This window comes from Schistocerca cancellata, chromosome 5 (assembly GCF_023864275.1).
Source record: "Schistocerca cancellata isolate TAMUIC-IGC-003103 chromosome 5, iqSchCanc2.1, whole genome shotgun sequence".
Taxonomy (NCBI): Eukaryota; Metazoa; Arthropoda; class Insecta; order Orthoptera; family Acrididae; genus Schistocerca; species Schistocerca cancellata.
In genome coordinates, this window is record NC_064630.1 from 322,941,150 (window position 1) to 322,967,388 (window position 26,239).

Here is a 26,239-nt window from a genome sequence, read left to right on the forward strand (position 1 = left end):
TCAAAACCTCTAAGCTCCATGCCGTGGAATCAGAGAAGGCCTTGATATATTCCATGGGATTCTCCCTCCACATTTTATAGACTTCGTTTTCCTCACTAATTTCAGATAAATCATGTTTGGTATGTTTCCACATTTTACATCTTTATGTTCAAATTTTTACTGTAGGGCAAACAGTGTAGTGTAGGCCATCCAGTATGGTGCATGTTTCTCCCACTATGCAATCCTATTTTAAGCCGTCGATTTATAACTTCAGCCTCCTCCTCTCAATCCAGTGGAGGGTACACAGCAAACTCTACGAGACTATGCATTTTCTGATATCATGTTTCTCCCATAGTGTTGCCTGACTTGGTGCCCAGCAAATAGGCTGTAAAGGAAGCTGATGGGAATGCTTTCTCTGCCTCTCTACCATCTGATGCTATCTCACAAGGAAATGTTGACAAAATACCACAGGGTACAACTGCCGCAATACTAAAAGCGAAAGAGTTAAAAATCCCCCTTTTTTAAATAACACATCATCAGAAACTTACCCAATGGTGAGCTCTGGGAATTGCCAAGGCTATCAAACATTGCAGATGGGCACGACATAAGTGTCACCTATCAGTGGAAAACTTTACTGCACATAAAAGGCTCTATGCTTATGTTCATTATTTTATAAATTGCCAGTTCGCATTAGTACACTGACTGGCAAGAAAAATGTGACACCCAACAAATGATCTGTATCATCACATAATTATCTATTTAATCACAGTGAAGCACCTCAATCAATTTTTTGAGATGGGGTATGTTATTGGCGTTGATTGTTTATTGCACTAGCGTCAACTGTTGTTTCCTGCACAACCTGGAAAAACCCACCACTGAATGTGCACACATAATATTTCCCCTGCTTGTAGAGGTTATTTTTGTACCCTGAATTGTTCACCTTTCAATCACACATATTTGTAAGATCTTCCTGTGACTGTTGAATCAGCTTTACACTTGAGCTTAATTTGTTAAAATTCGCTTATAATCAGCTTTCTTTTTTCGTTGTTGCATGCTTAGAAGGGACCATACCACAATATTCCAACATAAGATAGTGGATTATTGTCATAAAAGTCACACAAATTTGAAATAAATTTCAGTTTTTGTAAGAAATTGTAGTGTTGCATTTTTTGTGCCAGTCAGTGAATTTCTGGTACCCTCTTACATGGCAATGTTTATACTGACCCTATTGTCACTGCAGAACACTTCATGGTATGAGATGGACAGTTATGGAACTATCAGTCTAATGAATGTTCTCTTTAAGTTACTTGAATACATAATGAACCGATGGCTGCTGTGTTGGTTTCTTGAGATGAGTCTTTTGTTTACCCCCAGATGTGGATTTCGAGAGGTTCCAGTCACAACTGACCACTGCAACTATAAAGACAGTTTTTGTCTGTAACCAACACCTCATTGCTGTCTTCTTTGAATTAAGAAAGTTATGCACCACCTCGTGCAACTACCTCATCCATGCCTTACTGTATGAGTGGAGTTTCAGAGAATGCCCCCTTCCAATTTGCATCCACTATTTCCTGTCTCTCAAGTTGTTTTTTTGTTTGATATGGGGTACTGTAGAGGTATGTGTGGAAAGTGATCTCTCTTTCTCTGATAATGATAAATGTACTTGTGGATGATGTGGGGGTTATGGCTCCTCTATATGTCAAAGATTATTGTATGTACCGCAATTCTTCAACCATGAGTATTGCTGAACAGCTAGTGGTGCTGTAAGAAAATTGCATTTCTGGGAGCTCACTCATGGCTTCAGATTTTCCCCTGACTAAACATGTGTTGTGCACATCTGCTGATGTAAAACTGTTCATCTATGAACAGAACTTTACCCTCATATTGATTTTTTCAGTGTGGTAGAATCATATCATTTCTTGGGACTCTTTACTTGTTGCCTGCTTGACATGATGTACCGATATTCACCAGCTCAAAAATAAGTGCTGGTTGAAACTTATAACACTCTGCTGCCTCAGTTACAGCTCTGGTTGCAGTCTGCTGCACCCTCTTGTGTTTGTACAAAGACCTTGTCTCCTTCTCCCGGTCCATACTGTGGAAACACTTTTTTGCCATAAGCTGTACCAATTAGACTCAATCAAAGACCAATGTTGAAACCTGTGTGACTCAGTTCACTCTTCCGTAGAACCATGATCCATTCCCAATGCCCTAATGTCACTCCCTGTTAACTATCCAGAATTTCTTAACCTCAAATCTTGCTTCACCCTCATTCTCCAAACCCCTCAACATGCAAGCTAACCTTACATCCACACAAAGAACCACAATTCACCCACTAAAAACTGATCCTGCCTTTATAATTCTGCCTGCTGAGAAAGATCCCACCATTGTTGTTTTGAACCACAAGGATTACATGTCAGATCTGTCCACTTACAAACCTTAAAACCCAAGCAGGATCTGCCTCAAATTCTTAGGCCCATCCCAGAACCTCTCCCCAGAGTCTATCTCCCTCCTCACTCCTACCTTCTTACATGCTTGCTAATTTCCATAAACTCAACCACCCATTACACCCTCATTGTGGCCCATTACTGTACCTCCACTGAGACAATCTCTGCTCTCGTAAACCAACACCTTCAGCCTATTACGCATAACCTATCCTCCTAGATAAAAAGACACCAACTGTTTTTTCCATCGACTCTCCACAGTTCTTGTTCTTTTACCCTGCTCTTCATTGTTGATGTTACCTCCCTCTACACTTAACATCCGTAATGCTCATGGCATTGCCACTATTGAACATTACCTTCCCCAACGCCCAATGGATTCCAAACATACAACTTCGTTCCTAGTCACCGTGACCAACTATATCCTCAAACACAGTTACTACATCTTTGAAGGCACTGCCCCCCCCCCTTCCCCCCTCACCCCCCCCACCGTCTATCCCCCCCCCCCCAGACAAACCTGGGGCTTGGCAATGGTCACCCACATGACACATCATACGCCAACTCATTCTTGGGCCATCTAGAGGAGTCCTTCCTAACTGCCCAGGATCCCAAATCCCTCCCTGGTTCAGATTCATTGATGACATCTTTGTGATCTGGGTCAAGGATGAGGACACCGAATCTACATTCTTCCAGTACCTCAGCACCTTTTCCCCCATTCACCTGGTCTCCTCAGCCCAACAAGTAACATTTCTTGATGTTGACCTCCACCTCAAAGATGGCTACATCAGTACCTCCACCCATAGCAAACCTACCAAGCACCAGCAGTACCTCCACTTCAACAGCTTCCTCTCATTCCATAACAAGAGGTCTTTCCCAACAGTCGTCACATTTGTTGTGATGAGTGCTCCCTCTGTAAATATCCTCTTGTGACTCAGTATGACCCAGGACTGGATGACTCAGTATGACCCAGAACCGGAGCAACTGAATCACATTCTCCGCCAGTTTGACTGCATCTCATATTGCCCTGAAGTGAGGCATGTTCTACCCACCATCCTTCCCACTCCTCCCAAAGTGATATTCTGCCACCCATCAAATCTACACATCATCCTCATCCATCTTTACTAAAGACTTGCTCCCAACTCCATGTCACATGGCTCTTATCCCAGTAACAGATCTCTATGCCAGACCTGTTCCATACATCTTCTCTCCACCACCTACGCACTGCGTTTGCATTCGGAAGGATGACGGTTCAAACCCGTATCCGGCATCCTGTTTTAGGTTTTCTGTGATTTCCCTAAATAGCTTCAGGTTCCTTTCAAAGGGCACGACCGACTTCCTCCACCATCCTTTCTCTAATCTGATGGGACCTATGACCTCGCTGTTTGTATAGCTGGACCACCCAATTTCTCAGTACAGTGCTCAACACAATGTTCATCATTTACATTACTGGTTCAAAGCCTGTGCCATCTGGATACTTCCAAACAACACCAGATTTTCTGAACTGTGGAGGTGGGAACTCTCCCTGCAATATATGCAATGTTCCTGGAACACGCTTTGCTTCAACCTCTGTTACTCATTGTCTTTCACACACTTATCCCTTTTCCCTCTCCAGCACTACACAGCCTTTATCTCTCCAGCACTACATAGCTTTTATGCCACCAATGCACCTGCAGTATTTTTACTTCTCTCCTTCCCCCCCCCCCCCCCCCCCCCCCCCCCCGCCCCCCGCTGCCCTCCTTGTAACCTCTCAACTGTACCTAGCTGTCTTACACTCTTCCCACCTTATATGATCCCACAAGCAACATTGAATCATACCCACTCCTACCCTACTATCCCTCCTCTGCCTCTTCACTATCCTCATCACCCAAATTGCTTCTCCCATCCAGCTGTGTGCTCACAGTCTGTACTCAGCAGCCAGAGAAAGTGGTCAACTCACCATCTCCACTATATGGTGAGTAACAGTCTATCCTTTTCATAATATTGTCATTTTTTCCATCCTGGATTTTCCGTTGTTTGATTTTGTACAAAGCACTAGTTTTACCTTTTGGACAAGCCTTGTGAATAGCCCCTGGCAGGAGTTGGGATTCCTCCTTTACAGATAGGACACCATCAGTTACTAAAGAATTATGCTGTACGTGTCCACAGTTACTCTGAACACCCGAATATCTTTATCCATATTCTTTTCCCTGGGGGATTCACCTACTATGAAGGTGACCCAGGTCTGGTATCCCAGTAGCAGTTTGCTTGGAGTGTCTCTCCACTGTGACTTCTGTGCTCCCCATTGAACCCTCCTGTTAGGTTATCCTCACAAATGCCTACATGTACATATTGTATACCTCACCCAAAGATCCTCTTGGATCATCATTTGGACCAAAGGAGGCAGAAGACTCCTTTGGATTTTGGTGTCTGTACCTCACACTTCTTGGTGAATTTCTTGGTTTGAAAATCATTTATATGGGGCTGGAATGTCAGTGATCACATCAACTGTGCCATCATGAATAACTGCAGTATTTTTATACAAGAATTAATTTACATTATCCAAGCCATCCATTATACTTGGACTCTAAAAAACTTGCAACAATTTCCTGATCTGAGGTGATGTCCTAAGCAGTTGCATCAGGATTGTGGGGAAGGAGCTTTCTGTTTGGTTAATAAAGGAAGCTACAAAAATGGAAGCCTTGGAATGGAGATACTGGGATCCGACTTGCAGTCAACACTGGATCTTCAGCTTATTGAAACTTGAAACATGGAATAACACATTGTGGCCTCAATGAACAAGTTATTAACCGTAGTAGGGTCTATGGCTGTGCATAGCTGTCTTCCCTTCTACCTTCTCAAAGGTGATCTGCTGTAATTTTCTGACTCAGTTATCAGCTGCACTTGACTGACACTTGATACCTCAGGCAAAAGTGCACACTGTGTTGTTGTGACTGCCTTTTGTGAATGGCCAGTGTCCAGTTACGCTGCCCCTTCCTCAGATTCACTGTTTTATTGTGAACACTAAAAGTTGACGACTACTTGCCTTCCAGTGAGGTAACTATGTACAAGCAGAAAATTGGATTTTACATTTTGTTTGATAGAGTGGTTTACTTAGTATCATTTGAAATTTGTCACTGTGATCTCATCACCTCTTTTTAACATTCTGTGGCACAAGAATTCTGTCGGTCTTCTACTGAGATTGGGAGGTTGACAGTAGGATGCTACCTCTCCCACCTTACTGTATTTCACTTAGTTTCATGGTTGTTTTACACTTACTCTTCTTACCACTTTTACACTTCAGATTGAATCAGTTGTGCACTGAACCTGAAGAGTAGATGAGTTGGGCATATGATCATTTTAACCTCTGCATCCTTTTTCTTTTACCATTCTGTAATGAGAGTATTCTGTCTTCTACTGTGACTGAGGCTGCTGCTTGGCTGCAGAAGTTGACTTCCCCTTTTGTGATTGTTTTAGTTTTACTCTTTGACACCTCTCAGTGTGCTTTAAATGTGTGTTGCCAAACAAACAGAAGTGGCCCTGTGTGGTAGAAGCAAGGTTGAGGAGACCATTTTAATGATAAATATTCCTGAAAATTAATGACACAAACAAAATATGGTTCAAATAATTGGTCTTACTATTTGCACAATTTATCGAGGTCTTTAAATGAAGTGGTAGAGGACACCAGATAGATTTGGTCATCAACTCTAAACAGAAATGCTGTGAAATCACCCAATCCAAAACTGTTAATGGCTATTGAAAAGTGTACAGTTAGAAATGTTATCCTATGCTCTATGTTCTGATACGTACTTGCATAATAAGTTTGCCAAAAAGTTCAGTTTATGGCCACCTTTTGTAGCTGCTGAAGTGATGGTGGGCCGATAAATTGATATGTCCAGATTTAATAGGGACACAGCAACCCCAGTGTCAGGTAGAAACTTCATTGGCCGATTGTTGATGATTAATGAAATCATCAGCCTATTTGGAGTTTTGTCTGCTGCAGGCATTGGTTTGTTAGTGTGCAGAGTTGCCACAAGTTGTTATGATGACACAGATGTGTGGACTTCTGCAGGAAAAGCGCTTTGCACGTGATGTCAGTAGGGACTTTGCACATGTTTTTCAAGGGGTTCACAAGAAATATGGATCATGCAACGAACTAGTGACAGCACACTAGTTGGCTTGTCTGCCATTCTTTGCAATTGCTCAGCTCCGTGCAGGAACATGGGAAATCAGTATGTAGTTGAAATGGTACCCACTAAAGGTCTTAACTTTGTTGTGTGCTATTGAGAGCTTGGCGTGCATTTAAAGCTCAATCAAGAATTATTAAATTCATCTGGAACAGTTACTCGCTCACTGCTGGAGACTGCTGCTGGCATTTGTAAGACGTAAAGTGTCACGTGTTGTGACATACATGCCACAGCCTATCTTTCTTGTGGATTTCATTTTTGTCATAGCACCCAGGATGGGACCTATGTCGGTGGGATGCCTTAGAGTGTGGAAAAACAACGGTCAGTACAACCTCTGCGTAAGTCCAAATACTTTAAATTATTTGTCATGCTTAGTTTGTGAGAGACAAATAGAGAAACTACTATGATGGTAGTCATAATATTTGTTCAGTTCATGTAAATAAATTTATCTAATCAGCTGTTGTTGGTTCACATGTACCTGTCTACAGTCCTGGTACACGTTGAAATCTCCACACCATTGTCTCATACCACACCACAAGACGAGCCAAAACAAAATGGCACAGCCCATTGGTAAAGTGATAATTGTGTGGTAATTCATTATCAGCAGCAGTGAAAATGTTGAACTGTGTCAGGCCAATCCAGACAGCTAAAGAATTCATCTGGCTTCCTTGTCACAACTGCAAAGTTTCTAATGCCGCTGAAAACAAATTACTGCAAGATACTCTACTTTATCAATAGTCTGCCCCACTTCATTTTGGCTCCTCTAGTGCTACAGTCCAGTGACATGGAGTTTTTAATGTTTACCAGGAATGGGGATATATACCTGTAAATAAACAAAAAATGTATTACATTTTTAAAAAAAAAATAGTGTAATTAAAACTTTATAACTACCCCTCATATTTTTGTCACTTCATCTTAAAGTACAGACTGTCAGAATTTTAAGAATAAGCATCTTTGTGCAATGCAATATCTTCTCCTTAACCCGTTCCCTGCTACAGATGTGCTTTGCGCTACTTTGTTGTGGCTGCACCACTCGCCAACGCTGAAACATGGAGAGTGATGGCATTCTGCCCACTATGAAATACTTATCGTAGAATTTTAAGAAAACTATTCACAGAATTTTTTTTTTTTCACATTTTAAGATCTGACATCTTCAGTCAATAAAGGACTGAATTTCTTTTTTTATTCGTCACAGTTACTGCATGCGTACAATTAAGTAGAACATTTCATGCTATGTTTAAGGAGATTGCAGAAGTGAAACTCATTGTATAAACTTGGCATATGATTGATTTTATCTCATATATTGCAGTATATGAACTCTAGATAAGATATCAAAGTTTTATTTAAAATTGAAAGCAGAATGATAACTCGTTTCATTCTCGAGTTATTGATTTTTATATCCGAAGAATGTTCAGGTGTGACACGCCCATTTTGGTCTCTGTGTATCAGGCATTATTTGGTCATAACAACTGCCGTATTTATAAACAGTTCAAGAGGCACATATGTTGTATAATAAATACTCGAAACTTTTCTGTTCACTGAGATGTGGAAGCAACTGGTCTGTAGCAGTAAGAGGTCGATCTCAGGACACACACAGTCGTCAATAACACTGTAGGAGAACCCAAGCGGTGTGCATATACATGCCCACATTAAAAAAAAAGGGTTAATATCTCTCATTTGCCCCGCCCCCCTTCTTCATGAACCATGGACCTTGCCGTCGTTGGTGGGGATCTGGCCTTGTAACGCTAGCCAAAATGGCCTTGCTGTTGTGGTACTGTGAACGGCTGAAAGCAAGGGGAAACTACAGCCGTAATTTTTCCCAAGGGCATGCAGCTTTACTGTATGATGGCATCCTCTTGGGTAAAATATTCCGGAGGTAAAATAGTCCCCTATTCGGATCTCCGGGCGAGGACTACTCAAGAGGACATCGTTATCAGGAGAAATAAAACTGGTTTAGTAGTACAAGTTTATATGCCAACTAGCTCTGCAGATGATGAAGAAATTGATGAAATGTATGATGAGATAAAAGATAGTGAAGGGAGACAAAAATTTAATAGTCATGGGTGACTGGAATTCGAGAGAAGGAAAAGGAAGAGAAGGAAACGTAGTAGGTGAATATGGATTAGGGCTAATAAATGAAAGAGGAAGCCGCCTGGTAGAATTTTGCACAGAGCTTAACTTAATCATAGCTAACACTTGGTTGAAAGAAGGTTGTATACATGGAAGAACCCTGGAGGTACTAGTAGGTTTCAGATAGATTATATAATGGTAAGACAGAGCTTTAGGAACCAGGTTTTAAATTGTAAGACATTTCCAGGCGCAGATGTGGACTCTGACCACAATCTATTGGTTATGAACTGTAGATTAAAACTGAAGAAACTGCAAAAAGGTGGGAATTTAAGGAGATGGGACCTGGATAAACTGAAAGAACCAGAGGTTGTACAGGGTTTCAGGGAGAGCATAAGGGAACAATTGACAGGAATGGGGGAAAGAAATACAGTTGAAGAAGAATGGGTAGCTTTGAGGGATGAAATAGTGAAGGCAGCAGAGGATCAAATAGGTAAAAAGACGAGGTTTGGCAGAAATCCTTGGGTAACAGAAGAAATATTAAAGTTAATTAATGAAAGGAGAAAATATAAAAATGCAGTAAATGAAGCAGGCAAAAAGGAATACAAATGTCTCAAAAATGAGATCGACAGGAAGTGCAAAATGGTTAAGCAGGGATGGCTAGAGGACAAATGTAAGGGTATAGAGGCTTATCTCACTAGGGCAAGATAGATACTGCCTACAGGAAAATTAAAGAGACCTTTGGAGAAAAGAGAACCACTTGTATGAACATCAAGAGCTCAGATGGAAACCCAGTTCTAAGCAAAGAAGGGAAAGCAGAAAGGCGGAAGGGGTATATAGAGGGGCTATACAAAGGGCGATGTACTCGAGGACAATATTATGGAAATGGAAGAGGATGTAGATGGAGATTACATGGGAAATACAATACTGCGTGAAAAGTTTGACAGAGCACTGAAAGACCTAAGTTGAAACAAGGCCCCAGCAGTAGACAACATTCCATTAGAACTACTGACAGCCTTGGGAGAACCAGTCCTGACAAAACTCTACCATCTGGTGAGCAAGGTGCATGAGACAGGCGAAATACCCTCAGACTTCAAGAAGAATATAATAATTCCAATCCCAAAGAAAACAGGTGTTGACAGATGTGAAAATTACCAAACTATCAGTTTAATAAGTCACAGCTGCAAAATACTAACATGAATTCTTTACAGACGAATGGAAAAACTGGTAGAAGCCAACCTCGGGGAAGATCAGTTTGGATTCTGTAGAAATGTTGGAACTTGTGAGGCAATACTGACCCTACGACTTATCTTAGAAGAAAGATTAAGGAAAGGAAAACCTATGTTTCTAGCATTTGTAGATTTAGAGAAAGCTTTTGACAATGTTGACTGGAATACTCTCTTTCAAATTCTGAAGGCGGCAGGGATGAAATACAGGGAGCAAAAGGCTATTTACAAATTTATGGCAGTTAATAAGAGTCGAGGAACATGAAAGGGAAGCAGTGGTTGGGAAGGGAGTGAGACAGGGTTGTAGCCTCTCCCTGATGCTATTCAATCTGTATATTGAGCAAGCAGTAAAGGAAACAAAAGAAAAGTTCGGAGTAGACTTTAAAATCCATGGAGAAGAAATAAAAGCTTTGAGGTTTGCCGATGACATTGTAATTCTGTCAGAGACAGCAAAGGACTTGGAAGAGCAGTTGAACGGAATGGACAGTGTCTTGAAAGGAGGGTATAAGATGACCATCAACAAAAGCAAAACGAGAATAATGGAATGTAGTTGAATTAAGTCGGGTGATGCTGAGGGAATTAGATTAGGAAATGAGACACTTAAAGTAGTAAAGGAGTTTTGCTATTTGGGCAGCAAAATAACTGATGATGGTCGAAGTAGAGAGGATATAAAATGTAGACTGGCAATGGCAAGGAAAGCATTTCTGAAGAAGAGAAATCTGTTAACAACGAGTATAGATTTAAGTGTCAGGAAGTCGTTTCTGAAAGTATTTGTATGGAGTGTAGCCATGCATGGAAGTGAAACATAGACGATAAATAGTTTAGACAAGAACAGAATAGACCTTTCAAAATGTGGTGCTGCAGAAGAATGCTGAAGATTAGATGGGTAGATCACATAACTAATGAGGAGGTATTGAATAGAATTGGGGAGAAGAGGAGTTTGTGGCACAACTTGACAAGAAGGGGGGACCGATTGGTAGGACATGTTCTGGGGCATCAATGGATCACAAACTTAGCATTGGAGGGCAGCGTGGAGGGAGACAAAGAGATGAATACACTAAGCAGATTCAGAAGGATGTAGGTTGCAGTAAGTACTGGGAGATGAAGAGCTGCATCAAACCAGTCTCATGACTGAAGACCACAACAACAACAACAATCTCTCATTAGAGATTGTTAAACTTCTCTGTGATCATTTCACACTAAGTGAAACAATCCCACGAGGAGTCACATAAATTTTCTTTGCGTATTATCTCTCTCATCAGGCATTCAACTCAGTAAGGATCCCCACATCATTGGCATTTGTCAAGAATTGATAAGATGAGATCTTTTTTATATTTCAGGCATGCACATATTGTAACCACATTAGAAATTAGTCATTGTCTGGGCACCAGGGACTTAGAATACCACATTTGTATATGATAATCTGTGAGATGTAAGGAAAATAGTAAATATTCCACATTGGAATTATTTTGTAGAACTTAATAGCAACTGGATAACAGAGTTTTGTGTGTCATAGTTGGCTTAGCATATGGGTTAGTGACTGAAGGAACTGTGCTTGGTATTTGTGTGCCAAGGCTGATTACGGACATTGAAGGATAATGCAAAATGTGATTGTCAATCACATTTCAGTACCCACAATTTGAAAGAAATCAGTATGAGATAAAAAGTTTACTTATTACGGGGTGTATACGACACGGGGAAATCCGGGAAAAACCCAGGAAATTTTTCATCCGGGAGAATTTCGGAAATTTTTCATTGTTTTAGTTTTCAGTTAAATTTTTGTGATTTTGACTGGTAATATCCAATACTCTAACAAAGGATATTACTGTATCCCACTACTGCAGCAACAAAACATGAACGAGAGGAAAAAAATAAATAAAAAAAATAAAACTTAAGTTGCAAAGGAAATGCGCCGTATACAACAACAAAACATGGTGCTCATACAAGCGTCTGCCAACAGCAAAGTGCGTCAAAGGCTTTAGGGAGACTGTGCAATGCTTCATAATAACAAATTGCCTCTGATGAATGTGATGTGATAACTGTTTAAATTAGATTCGTTTGAGCAGTTGCGGGTGGGCTCTTGCACATGTGCAGTTGAATCACGTATGAGTAGTTTATGTTCTGTGTTTTTGTTGTTTGCTCTTTCGTTCATTGCTCTCACGTTAAATGATAACAAAACGGATTTTTGTGGCCGGGAGCTATCAAATGAATTAAAATACATTCGTATAATTACGGAAGGCTAAACTATGTTATTTGTTTCATATTTTATTTCCACCCTTCTGACAGTCAGGCATTGAATGAATTTATTTTTGTCAGTTTGCTAAAGAGATTTGGCTTTTATTAATCTTTCTTGCTGAGGCAGTCAATTTATTTTAAACGAAGTGTTTAATTTCACACTATTGACTAGTTTCAGCTGTTCACTGCATTTAAAGTGCACGTATGGTATTATGCCATAATAAAGAACCAGAGGTAGTACAGTACTGGTACTCCAAGAAAATTTGCATCTGAATCTGGACATATGAATGTGCACTTTAAACCGAATTATGCATTTTAGTATGGTTCACGAAATTTTGATGATGCTCTTGCAGTATCCTCTGATGTCTTGTTTTTTTTTTTTAATGACATAATGTAAGATCTTTTAATGTTTTACACGTATGAACATGTGGGCTTCCTGCGTCATTGTAGCTGTGCAAGCGCGGTGACGCCTGTCATCTGGCGCTCTCTTGCAACTACTGAAATAAACCTATTTCTAGCAGGTCGCGGGAAAATATTGCGAATGGTGGTTTGAAAAGTGTTACATTCAAAGCAAATTTCGTTTTACATAAGAATAAATAAATAAAATAAATTAAATTTTATTGTCATTCAACTGATTACAGCTATAGAAAATGTCAGGATTACAAAAACGTGAATAAAGCCTCTTACTTTAACAGCATTAGAGAAATTATGGTACACTCTCCAGCAGTTACTTCTATAACATCAAATATTCACATTCATAAAATTCTTTCAGCAAAAAGGATTAATCGATAACCAACTGTACAATCTGTGCTTAAAAAAGTCGAGTGTAGCTTCTACCCATTCTACAGGCAGTTTGTTGAACATTTTCATATCAATAACTTCATAGCCCTTCAATGTTTTCGATAATCTACAGTAAGGTATGTCAATATGCCTGTTGTTTCTAGTGTAGTGGGAGTGTAGATCCTGTATAAGCTGGTATTCTGGTAAGTTATTTTTTGTATATAAGAGAACAGTGTAAATGTATAAGTTTAGTACAGTTAATATTTTTAGGTCAATAAACAATAGGCTGCAGTGGTCACGATTTTCTGAGTTTGTAGTAATCCTAATAACTTTCTTTTGTACAGTAGAGTCTCGATTATCCAACCTAAACCAGCTGTGGCAAGGTTGGATAAGCAGGAAGGTCAGATAACACATAAAATAATAATAAAAAAACACACACACACAAAAATTAAACTAAAGTAGGTCAAATGAGTTAAACATTTAATACAATACAAATCAAATTAGACTGAATAGATATTTACTGTGTGAAGAAGTTAGTAATTGTCTTTCGTCCCACCCCCCCCCCCCTCCCTCCCCCCCCTCCCCAAGTTACGTAGTCTCTTAAGAAGTAAAACCTCGGTAGACGATGTTTCCTCCGATTGCTCTACATATTTTAATGCAGTTTCTAAGGCCTTGTGACCTTTGTTGTGAGAAATCTTGGATGCTCTTTCCTTCACTACATCTGCTTCTTCGTCTTCTTCATTTTCATTTACCATGTTGACTATTTCTTCATCTGTCACTTCAAATTCTTCATCTTGGACAATACATTCATTTATGTCATCTTCTGTGGTGTCAGCACATCCCGAAATTTTTCGTAACAATGAAAGCAGGGTAGTATTTTCTGGTTTGGTCTGCTGCTGTAGATTTTCATCATCTGGAGAATTTTCTTGATTTTTCTGTAGCAAAATTTTCCAGGATTTTGCAGTTGTATTTGCTCCAACACTGTCCCAAGATTGGGCCACGTCATAAGCTACGTCTTTCAAATTAATACGGCGCAACTGCTCTTGCATGTCTTCTCCCTTGTCCATAGCATTAATTAAAGAGGAAAGCAAGTTTCTACGGTAGTCTCTCTTCAGTGTCTCTAAGATCCCTTGGTCCATAGGCCAACATAAGGATGTGACATTTGGAGGCAAAAACATGGCCTGTATATCTTGATCTTGAAGTTCATCTTCATTAGGATGACAAGTGGCACTGTCTAGAAGCAACAGTGCTTTGAGGGGTAAGTTGTTGGCTTTGAAAAACGTTTCAGTTTGTGGCACGAACTCGTTAAAAACCATTCTTTAAAAATGTCTGAGCTCATCCAAGCACTTTTTTGGTTGTAATATTTCACTGGTACAGCATTTTTAGATACATTTTTAAATGCTCTCGTCTTTCTGGCTTACCTGTCATAGACAGTTTCATTTTCACATTTGCTGTGGCGTTACTGCATGCAAGAATTTTCACTCTTTTTTTGCTATGTTTGTAGCCTGGCGCTGCTTTTTCGGCCTTTGCCGCTAATATTTTTTCCGGTAACATTTTGTAATTGAGACCAGTCTCGTCGCAATTAAAATTTTGATCGCCTGTTAAGTTTTCCTTGTCCAATACCTTGTGAAGTTTATTCCTAAACAATTGAACAGCCTCAAAATTTGCTGAAAGCTTTTCATCACAGACATTAAGTTGCCAAATTCCGTATCTTTTCTTCCATCTATCGAGCCAGCCTACACTAGCTGTGAAATCGGGTTCACCTTCGTTTAGTTCGTTACAAAACTTCAAGGCTTTTTCCTGCAAAATAGGTCCCAACATGGGTACACCTTATCTCTATGTTGAATAAACCATAGGAACAAAGCTTCACTTAATTTTTCATAATCACATTTTTTCATGGTTTTCCAATGTTCCAAAACAGCCAAGGCTGCTCCCTGAGAACACCACTTCTCGATTTCATTGCAGTTCCGTTTCCAGTCCCTAACTGTTGTTTTCCCAACGTTAGAATCTTGCGCCCCTTTTAATAAAGTTTCACCATTGTCTATTCTTTTTAAAGCTTTAAGTTTTTCTTCCATTGAAACGGCCACCTTTTTCTGTTTTGAAGCCATCAGCACAAATTTTTATAATAAACAAAGTGCAACACGTCCACTGCACGACAGATCTGAGTTAGCACTGAGGAGTGAGGAATAGCAGACGGCAGACAACCTTGCACTAACACACTTAATGTGTGGCTCCCAAGACAATTTACTATCAATGACAATACCTAAAAACTTAACACTACCTAGACAGTCTTCTACCGGCAAATCTCTTAAACTAAATAGGGTTTGCTGAGTTTTACTCTCATTGAGCAAAAATCCATTAGCTTGGAACCAGATTGCTGCTTGTGATAGTGTGTCTTTGGTCGTAGTTTGAAAGGCATCAAAGTCTGAATCAATACTGAAAAAAGTAGTACCATTAGTATAGAGGATGGAGTGAGTATTTATATAAAATGCAAATCCTTTATCGTTAGAATGAATAGCAAAGGTCCCAAAAGTGAACCTTGTGGCACACCGCACTTAACGTCAGCTATCTGCAATCTCTCGTTCACAATACACACAATTTGTTTATGGGTATTAAGAAATGATTCAAATATTTTATCTACATTATTTTTAATGATTCCATAATGAACTAATTTGTTGAGAAGTGAATTATGCCCAACACAGTCGATAGCTTTGCTAAGGTCACAAAAAGTAGCCTGAGCAAAGTTCTTCTCCTCATAAGCACTAAGCACCTTTTTTTTTTATCAAAGAGTCAGTAGCATGAACAGTAGATTTGCCCTTCCTGAAGCCAAATTGTGCAGCAGAAAGAATGTTGTTATGTTCCAAATAATCACATAACTGGTAGTAGATAATAGATTCTAAAACCTTAGAAAAATTGGTGTCAGAGAAACTGGGCGATAACTAGAATGGCAATTTTTCTCTCCCTTCTTATAAATGAGCACAACTCTTGATAATTTTAACACCTCTGGAAATACACCTTCATTTAAGCTTTTATTTATACAATAAGTGAGAGGAAGTACTATACAACTGGCTTTGTTTTTTAATATATTACTAGAAAGATCATATATATCTACACTATCAGAAGCCCTAAAATTATTTACAATACTTAAAACAATATCTAGTGTTACCTCTGAGGAAAATTGTCTTTCAATGAACAACTTATGTTATTACATTTTTTAAAGATATCAGATGCAGTTTCCTGATGAGGCCTAACAATACTTTCACAAATTTCATTAACAGATTGAACACAAAAGTTATTAAACTCAGTTGGTGATATAACGACAACCTCTTTTTGTTTGCTTTTTCCACTGAGTTTATTGCACTCCATGCTCTCTTACATTAATTTTTGGATGACTCAGTACTAAATAAGTTACGTTGTTTCTTAGTCTCATTGATTGCATGTTTATAATCCTTTCTAGCTCTTAAGTATCTTAACTTAACCTCAACTGTTTTGTGTAGCCTATAAAAATCTAAATACATTAACAATTTGTTTTTCATATTGGCTGGTTCAAAAGTGTACCATGCATTCTTATGCCTATGCTTATTTGTGTTACATGTGATGGGATTGACTTTACATTTGTACTGAGGAAAGCTTGTCTCAAAAATAGTTAAGAAAGCATGAAAAAAATCTGTCAAAGATTATATTAGCAGAACAATGACTGTTATTGTTACACAAATCTTCCCAATCATAATTCGCGAGTGAAACCTTAAAATTTGAAATTTTGTCCTGTGTTATTGGTCTTGTTATGGCCACTTTAGGCTCTTCGAGCTCTGTAGACTTCATATTAAGCCATCTTATTTCTGCCCAAACTGAGTCATGATCTGAGAAGGCAAAAACAGCTACATCGGAACATATTAAATCTCTACCAACATTTCTAAGGATATTGTCAAGACAAGCAGTCTCTTTTGTAGGTTTGTAGTCAGTAAAACTAAAATTAAGTTGTCTTAACAGATTTTTAAATTCATTTACACTGTGTGTATCTTTTGTTATATCAAATGCAGCATTTACAGGGTGTTTCAAAAATGACCGGTATATTTGAAACGGCAATAAAAACTAAACGAGCAGCCATAGAAATACACCGTTTGTTGCAATATGCTTGGGACAACAGTACATTTTCAGGCAGACAAACTTTCGAAATTACAGTAGTTACAATTTTCAACAACAGATGGCGCTGCGGTCTGGGAAACTCTATAGTACGATATTTTCCACATATCCACCATGCGTAGCAATAATATGGCGTAGTCTCTGAATGAAATTACCCGAAACCTTTGACAACGTGTCTGGCGGAATGGCTTCACATGCAGATGAGATGTACTGCTTCAGCTGTTCAATTGTTTCTGGATTCAGGCGGTGCACCTGGTCTTTCAAGTGTCCCCACAGAAAGAAGTCACAGGGGTTCATGTCTGACGAATAGGGAGGCCAATCCACGCCGCCTCCTGTATGTTTCGGATATCCCAAAGCAATCACACGATCATCGAAATATTCATTCAGGAAATTAAAGATGTCGGTCGTGCGATGTGGCCGGGCACCATCTTGCATAAACCACGAGGTGTTCGCAGTGTCGTCTAAGGCAGTTTGTACCGCCACAAATTCACGAAGAATGTCCAGATAGCGTGATGCAGTAATCGTTTCGGATCTGAAAAATGGGCCAATGATTCCTTTGGAAGAAATGGCGGCCCAGACCAGTACTTTTTGAGGATGCAGGGACGATGGGACTGCAACATGGGGCTTTTCGGTTCCCCATATGCGCCAGTTCTGTTTATTGACGAAGCCGTCCAGGTAAAAATAAGCTTCGTCAGTAAACCAAATGCTGCCCACATGCATATCGCCGTCATCAATCCTGTGCACTATATCGTTAGCAAATGTCTCCCGTGCAGCAATGGTAGCGGCGCTGAGGGGTTGCTGCGTTTGAATTTTGTATGGATAGAGGTGTAAACTCTGGCGCATGAGACGATACATGGACATTGGCGTCATTTGGACCGCAGCTGCAACACGGCGAACGGAAACCCGAGGCCGCTGTTGGATCACCTGCTGCACTAGCTGCGCGTTGCCCTCTGTGGTCGCCCTACCTTTCCAGCACATTCATCCGTCACGTTCCCAGTCCGTTGAAATTTTTCAAACAGATCCTTTATTGTATCGCTTTTCGGTCCTTTGGTTACATTAAACCTCCGTTGAAAACTTCGTCTTGTTGCAACAACACTGTGTTCTAGGCGGTGGAATTCCAACACCAGAAAAATCCTCTGTTCTAAGGAATAAACCATGTTGTCTACAGCACACTTGCACGTTGTGAACAGCACACGCTTACAGCAGAAAGACGACGTACAGAATGGCGCACCCACAGACTGCGTTGTCTTCTATATCTTTCACATCACTTGCAGCGCCATCTGTTGTTGAAAATTGTAACTACTGTAATTTTGAAAGTTTGTCCGCCTGAAAATGTACTGTTGTCCCAAGCATATTGCAACAAACGGTGTATTTCTATCGCTGCTCGTTTAGTTTTTATTGCCGTTTCAAATATACCGGTCATTTTTGAAACACCCTGTATGTCACCACAAATCACTATACTATACTTTCTCCACTGGGGTCCATGAAAAAAATTTAATAAATTCTCAAGTCTTTCTAAAAAGATTAGTTGATCACCATTGGGTGGCCTGTAAAGTGATACAGTGACAAATTTTAAATTTTCAAGATATATACCTGTAGCTTCAAAGTGCAACTGAGTACCCACAAAGCCTAAATTTAATCTACTACTCCTGTTTGTTTAAGTTTTCTTAACATAAATTGGCACATCCCTATGAATATGTTGTTCTCTGCTGAAACTATTAACTAACTGGTAATCATCTAATACATGAAAAGAAATTTCATTACCTTTACACTAGTGCTCACTCAAACACAATGAATCGAACATATTCTCATTTACAAAATCATTTAAAACTACATGTTTTCCACTCATACCTTCAACATTGAGATAGCCTATCTTAAATGAGAAAGTTGATGAATAAGTTTTATTATAAGGGCTATCCTTATTCCTGCTGTTTTTCTCAAAACAATGACTAACTTCATATTGAACTGTGTGGCAAGGGGAAGAACTATTACGTACAAAATTCTTAATGCTATTTCAGTTCTGACCAATGTGCGAGAATGTACGATGAATTTCTTAAATCACAATGTATTTGACTCTCATTTAAAAATCAACTCATTGAGGACGACCATTTAGAAGAACTTCAAGCCCAAAAGATCAGACAGTTATATCGTTATTAAAAATTTTACTGGCACATTTGTGTTACGTATCTTAAAGTGTAACACGCGCAAAAAAGATCAACACTGTATGTGGAAGCTTAGCTTCTCTTCCAGATTATTAATCTTCGAGACCAATGCGTGCTATTATATTAATTTCGCTGTCATCGCGATCTCGATTTCAGTGCTTCGGAAAGTGACACGCGGTGTTTGGTGGAATTCAAATTTATAACTTCATAATACGAAAATATGCAGCATACATGTTGCTGCACATCAAAGGTCTTTCAAAACGTGTTTTTCCCCCCGAGTTTCATTTTCTAAAGTGCCGGGAAATTCTATGTTAGTATATAAAACCATAAATATTCAAAGGATTGATGAGTTTTACAGTGCCGAGGAAGAGTATACTGTCACTTAACACGGAAAAAGTGTATTTTCACCCAGGAGAGAGTGTAATTTTAACCGGGAAATCCAGGATTTTTTTTTCCCTTGTCCGTGTATACATCCTGTATTATGCCAGAGACATAGTAAATGAAAACTTTTGTAAATATTGTGTTTTTCTAGAAAAGCTGCAAGCTGACAGAGTATTTTGTGAGACTGCAGGGAACTTTCTTGGAATAGTGAACAGTTACACAAGTTTCCTTACAAACCACAGCCATAGATACTATGTTGCCTTGTGGTTATGACCAAGCACTTATAGCCTGCTATACCATTCTATTCTTCTTACGACCTGAATCTAAAAATTGTATGAATGTAACTGTGAAGTTTCACATTGAGGTATATTGTTGTGTAAATATTCTATGAAGGAAATTTTTGTATATGTAAAAAAGAAATTACTGCTAAGAACACTTCATATCTGTTATTCACACTGGTTCATAACAACATGTCGTCCAGTCCTGAAACTGAATCAACTGTTATTAGAAAACTAGAAATTTGTTCTCTTGTGATGCAGAGACACTCGCAGATAGAAAGTTGATTGTGTATTTTTATTGTTATCAAATATGAATACTTCTTTTGCGTATCACAGATGCTTCATTAGCACTGGTAGTATATATTTTAATTAACACTCAGTCTGTTTTAAATGTTTGTCAACCTTCATAGCTATCTTTTCTCATAGTTGCCATTTTGTTTCTCTTTTCAGGTCTTTAGCTTCTAAAAAAAATTCACACTAGTGGGTCATTGATGTATGTTTACAGCTAGTTAATGATTCACGATGTTTCTTGTTTCTAACACTTGCAGTTTCCCATTCAGTAAATTGGCTGATTACTGGGTTGCATAAATGTGCAGGCTAATTTGAGAAGTTTTATTTTGTGACTGTGACTAATTTATCAATCAACATTGTAATTACAACATTTCATTCTTCTACAGGGACTAGTTGATCCCAGCAGAGAAATTGAGAAATTACAGAAAAAAGAGGAGTCACTGAACCAACAGGTTACTAAACTGCATCAAGCCATGTCAGCTGAAGATTATGAGATAAAAGTTCCCGAAGAAGTTCGTAAAGCAAATGAAGAGAAGCTCTCACACAGTGAGGCAGAACTGCAAAAGATAAACCATGCTCTGAAATTACTAAGGACAATGTGAGATTGTACCCATTGCTGCAACCATTGTGTAGGGCTATGTACTGTTAGATGACGTATCAGAAAGAGGCCAGAGTATGAAAAGATGGATAGAGGCAAGATTCATATAAGCTGAGTAATATGGATATCTGTAAACACTCATTGTAATTCTAGTGTTGACAAAAGTATAAAAAAGGTATGCCATTTTCTTGGAAGTAACACAAACAAACTACAGAAATATCTCTAAAATAATTAAAGAGGGTAGAGAAATGACCCCGTAGAATGATGATATCAGTGAATATTGTGTCCACAAGCTCTTTGTTGCACACTCAATTTAGTTTTCAAAACCTTTTTGCTGTGTGCTATTCAAAATAATGAAAGATATGTGGGAGATAAGAATGATGTGTGGAAAATGTAGACATTCTGTTTCATCTGTGTAATTATTTTCCAATAGGAAAGGGCAAAATGTTTCCATACGATCACTTACATTCTGATGTTATGGGAGTTTTACGTTCCAATTTGAAGAACATTGAAACTTTGAAGAAGAGGCACACACCAAACAAAATTAAGGAATGGTTCCAATACCCACGTAAATTTTGAAAAACAAAAGTTAGGAAATGCTGGTGTGAAAGGGGGGGGGGTGATTGATGTATATCACCATCTTGTCAGAATGATTTTGTGTAGAGAGTACTATCACAGACATGCATGATTGTTCTGTAGCATCATTGAGTGACTGAGTGTTCAATAGGTGACCTTTGCTCACAGGAACCTCAAGGCATTTGGACTGTTAGAGATTAATCTCTGCGATAATAACTGAAACAGATTATAATGCACAGCATGTTGGTCATGGACAGATCTTTACAACGAGTAAACTGTTGGCGAGACAAAGAAACAGATCAGTCACATGATGATTTTTTTTAGTTTTTATTAAAAACATGTAACTTATGTGCTCTTTTTAATTTTGTTTCCACAAAATGGTGGTTACATAATGTTTAATTTCAAAATAATTCCTCTTTAACTTTGCCAAGAACTCTCAAGAAATGGTGTGAACTTAATCTTTTGATCAGTTTTTATTTGAGTCATGTTATGTCCCTGTACACAAAGAATTGTTCAAGAGTGGCATCCTTTATAAAGATTTTTTTTTCCCCCACTATTTACTCTATTGGTTTTTCCTGTAATGAGAACAGACATTTCAAGGTGTGAAAATGAAAAGCTATAAAACTAATGTATCACTCTAATAAATCATTTTGTGTGTAATGACTCTCAGTGCTGTTCCATCTTTTTAAATCACTTCTAGAGAAGCACTCTTCTCCTATTAATTTTGGGCATGTGATAGGGAAGGGGTGGGCATTCCAGTCTGGCTTTCACTGCTTTTTGTGTGTATGTTTTGGAAGGAAGGAAGGGAGGGAGGGAGAAAATATGTATGTACTGGAACAGGAGAAAGAGTGATAGTTCAAAAGCTAGTGTATGTAAGTGCACATACACATATCTTTATATTCTTTTCGAGGCAGCATGTGAACAGTATAAGGTGAAGATAAAAAAATTCATAGAATTTTGTAGAAGATTGATATCCAGTAATTTTGTCATAATTTACGTAATGTAGACCACATGTGAACTTTTATCGTGAGATTTAAAACTATCCAAAGCACTAATGATTGCAGAAATGGTTACAGTGTTGATGACACTAGTTTAGTAAGTTATGTTACGGAAATGAACAGTATTTTCTTAATGTTATTTGTTTATAATTATTTATCAATAAACTTGTAAAGTAATTTGTTTTACTGATATTACATGCTGAGCCCATTGCCATTGTGACACATATACGAATGGTTGTGTAGAAGTATTAAGATTACTCTCTCAAGATTTATGGAATAATTAGTACCAAACTTTGCATTGATATGGAATTAAAAATGAGGAGATGGTGTGCAAATTTCAAAAATTTAAAAGAAATTTTATCCTAATTACTCCAAATTGCTATAGTGTGTACTTATTGCTAATACTTAAATATATTTCAGTGCATTGTCAGCAGCGCATTGAATATTGCACCTGGACACGTGAAAGAGAATGATATGTTCTGTAATGAGTTCTACTTAAGGTAAAGAATATTTTTGTTTCCAGTTGCTCCTGTTTAGCAACAGTTTATGTTAGTGTGTCTTGTTTCAATCAGCTGGTCTTTTGAGATAAGCACACCACACAAATTAAAATTGTTTGGTCTTCATAGTATATCTAAGTCATAGTTCAAAAGTCTCTTAAAATCATTAGCTGCTAAAATACGGTAAAGTCCCTTATTTGTAAATAGAGGAAAAAGGAATGAGTATATATCAGAATAAAATTAAAAAATTGAAGATCCAGGATAGAATGTAACAATATTCTGAAAAAGGATAGTTGCTACTCACCATATAGTGGAGACGTTGACTCACAGAAAGACACAACAAAAAGATTTTCAGAGTGTTAGCTTTTAGCCAACAAGGCCTTTGTCAAAAACACACACACACACACACACACACACACACACACACACACACACACACACCTCCACCATAGCTGGTCCCAAGCCCGGTTGAAAGATGTACCACCTCGCAAAAAAACCTTGGTTCACCTGGCCCGGGTGGTAGCACCTCACGAGGACCCCTTGCCAGGGATACAGTAAAGACCTCAGCGGCAGTGAAGATGGAGATGAAGATCGTCGGTACGGCAGAACTGGCAACCTTGCTTTTTGGGATACTATAAAAGCTATCTTTCAAGGTTACTTGGACAAAGGGCACAATGGTTCCACATGTTAGTGGCAGTAACCCTACAGCATCTGCTCCACATGTTAGTGGCGGCTGATCTATAAAACTCAGAAGTGGAACTCTGAGCTTAACCAGACTGAAACCTCAGTTTCAGTCACAAATCCGGTCCAAATAAATCAACATGGATACAGCAACTTCAAAGACAAATTACCCCAGTGGGTCAAATCACACGGTTGAAAAACCGCAAGTGGTCTACTCGGATTCTGGGGAGACCACAGAAGTATGCATGGAGGTAAATCTGAGTACCTCAAAACCCCATAATAACGAAATCAAACTAAAATCAAGAATTTGACTAATGACATTTAATGTAAATTCTCTCTTAAAAATTGGAAAACTAAAAAACATCGTGGACAAATCCAGAGAATGTAAAATCAAAATTATCGCGTTTCATGAATCACGATATACAGATGAAAATCCTTTTTATTCAGAAAGATACAGGATATACAAAGGAAAACCAGGAAAACAAGCCATGGCAAATTGTCCACGATTTGGAACTGGATTAAAAGTAGATACATCAATACTTGATTCAGTCACGACTTTCAAATCTTACTCGGGTCGGCTCTCCACAATGACAATAAAATCAGCTGATAAGATATACACCCTAATCAACAGACTTGCACCAACTAACATCACTAACAAAAACAAATTAGAAGAATTTTGGAACCAATTAGACAATATTATCCAAAAAATTCCAAATAACCATGTCAAAATCCTTATTGGCGATTTCAATGCACGAATTGGTAAAGAAAAGAAATATCAATATTGGGTAGGTAAATGGTCAGGGCATACACAGACCAACCGGAATGGATGCGACTCATTGAAATCTGCAAAAACCGCAACCTATTTTTCAAATCAACATTTTTCAAGACAAGAGCCTCGAAACCAAAACTTGGATCTCACCTAATCCATTACTAGGTGAATATCAGTTGGATCATGTAATGGTCTCCCGTGTAAATACAGTAGAAATCATGAAACTTAAAAGTCCTTAATGGACTAGACCTAGATTCCAACCATTACCCAAAAAAATTCTTCATAGGTGTCATTCCAGAAAAAAGAAAATTCACTAAGAAATCTCCACACCGTAAATATGATGTACAAAAGATAAATTGTAATGAACATTTTACAAAAGAAACACAAAAATTAAAACCACAAAATTGGCAACAACTGCAAGCAGGACTTTTAAAAGCAGCTAAAACTGTAGCACCGCAAACAAGAACATGTAAACACTCATGGTGGACAGATGAGTGTGACCAACTGATAAATCTCAGACAACAGGCGTGGCAAAATTGGTTGTGCAACAGAAATTAAAAGACCCTGGAAGATCTAAAAGATACCAGGAAAACAGTCGCATAAGCAGTACAAACAGTCCGTAAACGACATGAAGACAAAAAATTGCAAGACACAGAAAATGATTTCAAGAAAAACAATTCCCGAAATTTCTACATAGTATTCAAACAAAAATTAACAAAGTCTTCTCCTCCATCACTCCAATTCAAAAATGAACATTGGGAAATTGCCCATACCAACACTGAAAACTGTGACTTTCTTGCAGAATACTTTTCTAAATTACTGAATTGTGGAAAGCCTGCAGAAAAATTTGAATTCCGTCATACACAACGAAACCCAGACTCAAAGCCACCAAGTTTACAGGCGATAAAGAGATAATTCAGTCACTGAAAAATAACAAAGCTCTCAGCAGAAGACCAAATCATCGCAGAATTATGGAAAAATGCAGGAGAAAACCTAATTGCAAAACTCAAAGAAATTATACATGAAATCTGGAAAACTGAAAAACTCCCCACAGATTGGAAGACAGCAATCATACGTCCTCTGTACAAAAAGGGAAGTAAAACAGACCCCAACAACTATCATGGAATCTCTTTATTGTCAATAACATACAAAATTCTGTCTAAAGCCCTACTAAACTGAGCAGAACCTCAGCTGGATTCAAAACTTGTTGGCAAATACCAAGATGGATTCAGAAAAGGTCGATCATGCATAGAACAAATTGTAAACTTGAAAAACTCTTGAAATATTTGCATAGTACTTCAAACAAAAGTTATGTCATCATGTTTGTCGACTTTAAAAAAGCATATGACAGTATAGACCGAGAATTCCTTTGTAAAGTGATAGCAGAATTTGGACTAGATCAAAAGACAACAAACATCATAAAAGAAACACTCACGGAGACCAAATATGATTAAAATTTATGGGAAAATTGAGCGCAGAATTTGCAATAGGCATAGGAGTACGACAAAGGAATGGACTGTCCCCAGTGCTCTTCAATTGAAAAAGTTGTCCGAGAATGGAGAAAAGCAGGTGCACCGGCACACAGACTGGGACCAAAACTTAAAGGCATAGAATTAGACTGTGTAGCATTTGCTGACGACATGGCACTGATTGACAAAGATATTATCTCTGCACAGAAACAGCTAGAATTATTACAAGAGCAGGCAGCAAAAATAGGATTACAAATTTCATTTGAAAAAACAAAAGTTATGACTGACATCAGAGATGCACCTTCTTATCTCAAAATTGGTAATAACTACATCTCTCGAGTAAAAGAATTTAAATATTGCAGAAAATTGTAATGGAAAGAAATCTGTCAGATCAAGAGTACAGAAAATGGAGACTGCGTTTCAGTTAACAAAAAACGTTTACAGCAAAAAGTGTCTCTTGTAGAACTGCAAAATACGACACTACACAACAGTAATTAAACCCAAAGCT

At 38.4% G+C, this 26,239-nt stretch overlaps 1 protein-coding gene across 1 annotated transcript in view; it reads left to right on the forward strand.

The window, feature by feature from the left end:
• Positions 1 to 22,492, forward strand: part of LOC126187375 (valine--tRNA ligase) — a 189,830-nt gene extending 167,338 nt beyond the window's left edge. Inside the window, exon 18 of the mRNA XM_049928422.1 lies at positions 20,530 to 22,492. Within this exon, the coding sequence (XP_049784379.1) occupies positions 20,530 to 20,745 (216 nt within the window). The 3' untranslated portion in view covers positions 20,746 to 22,492. The remainder of the gene's footprint in view (positions 1 to 20,529) is intronic.
• Positions 22,493 to 26,239: the final 3,747 nt, after the last annotated feature.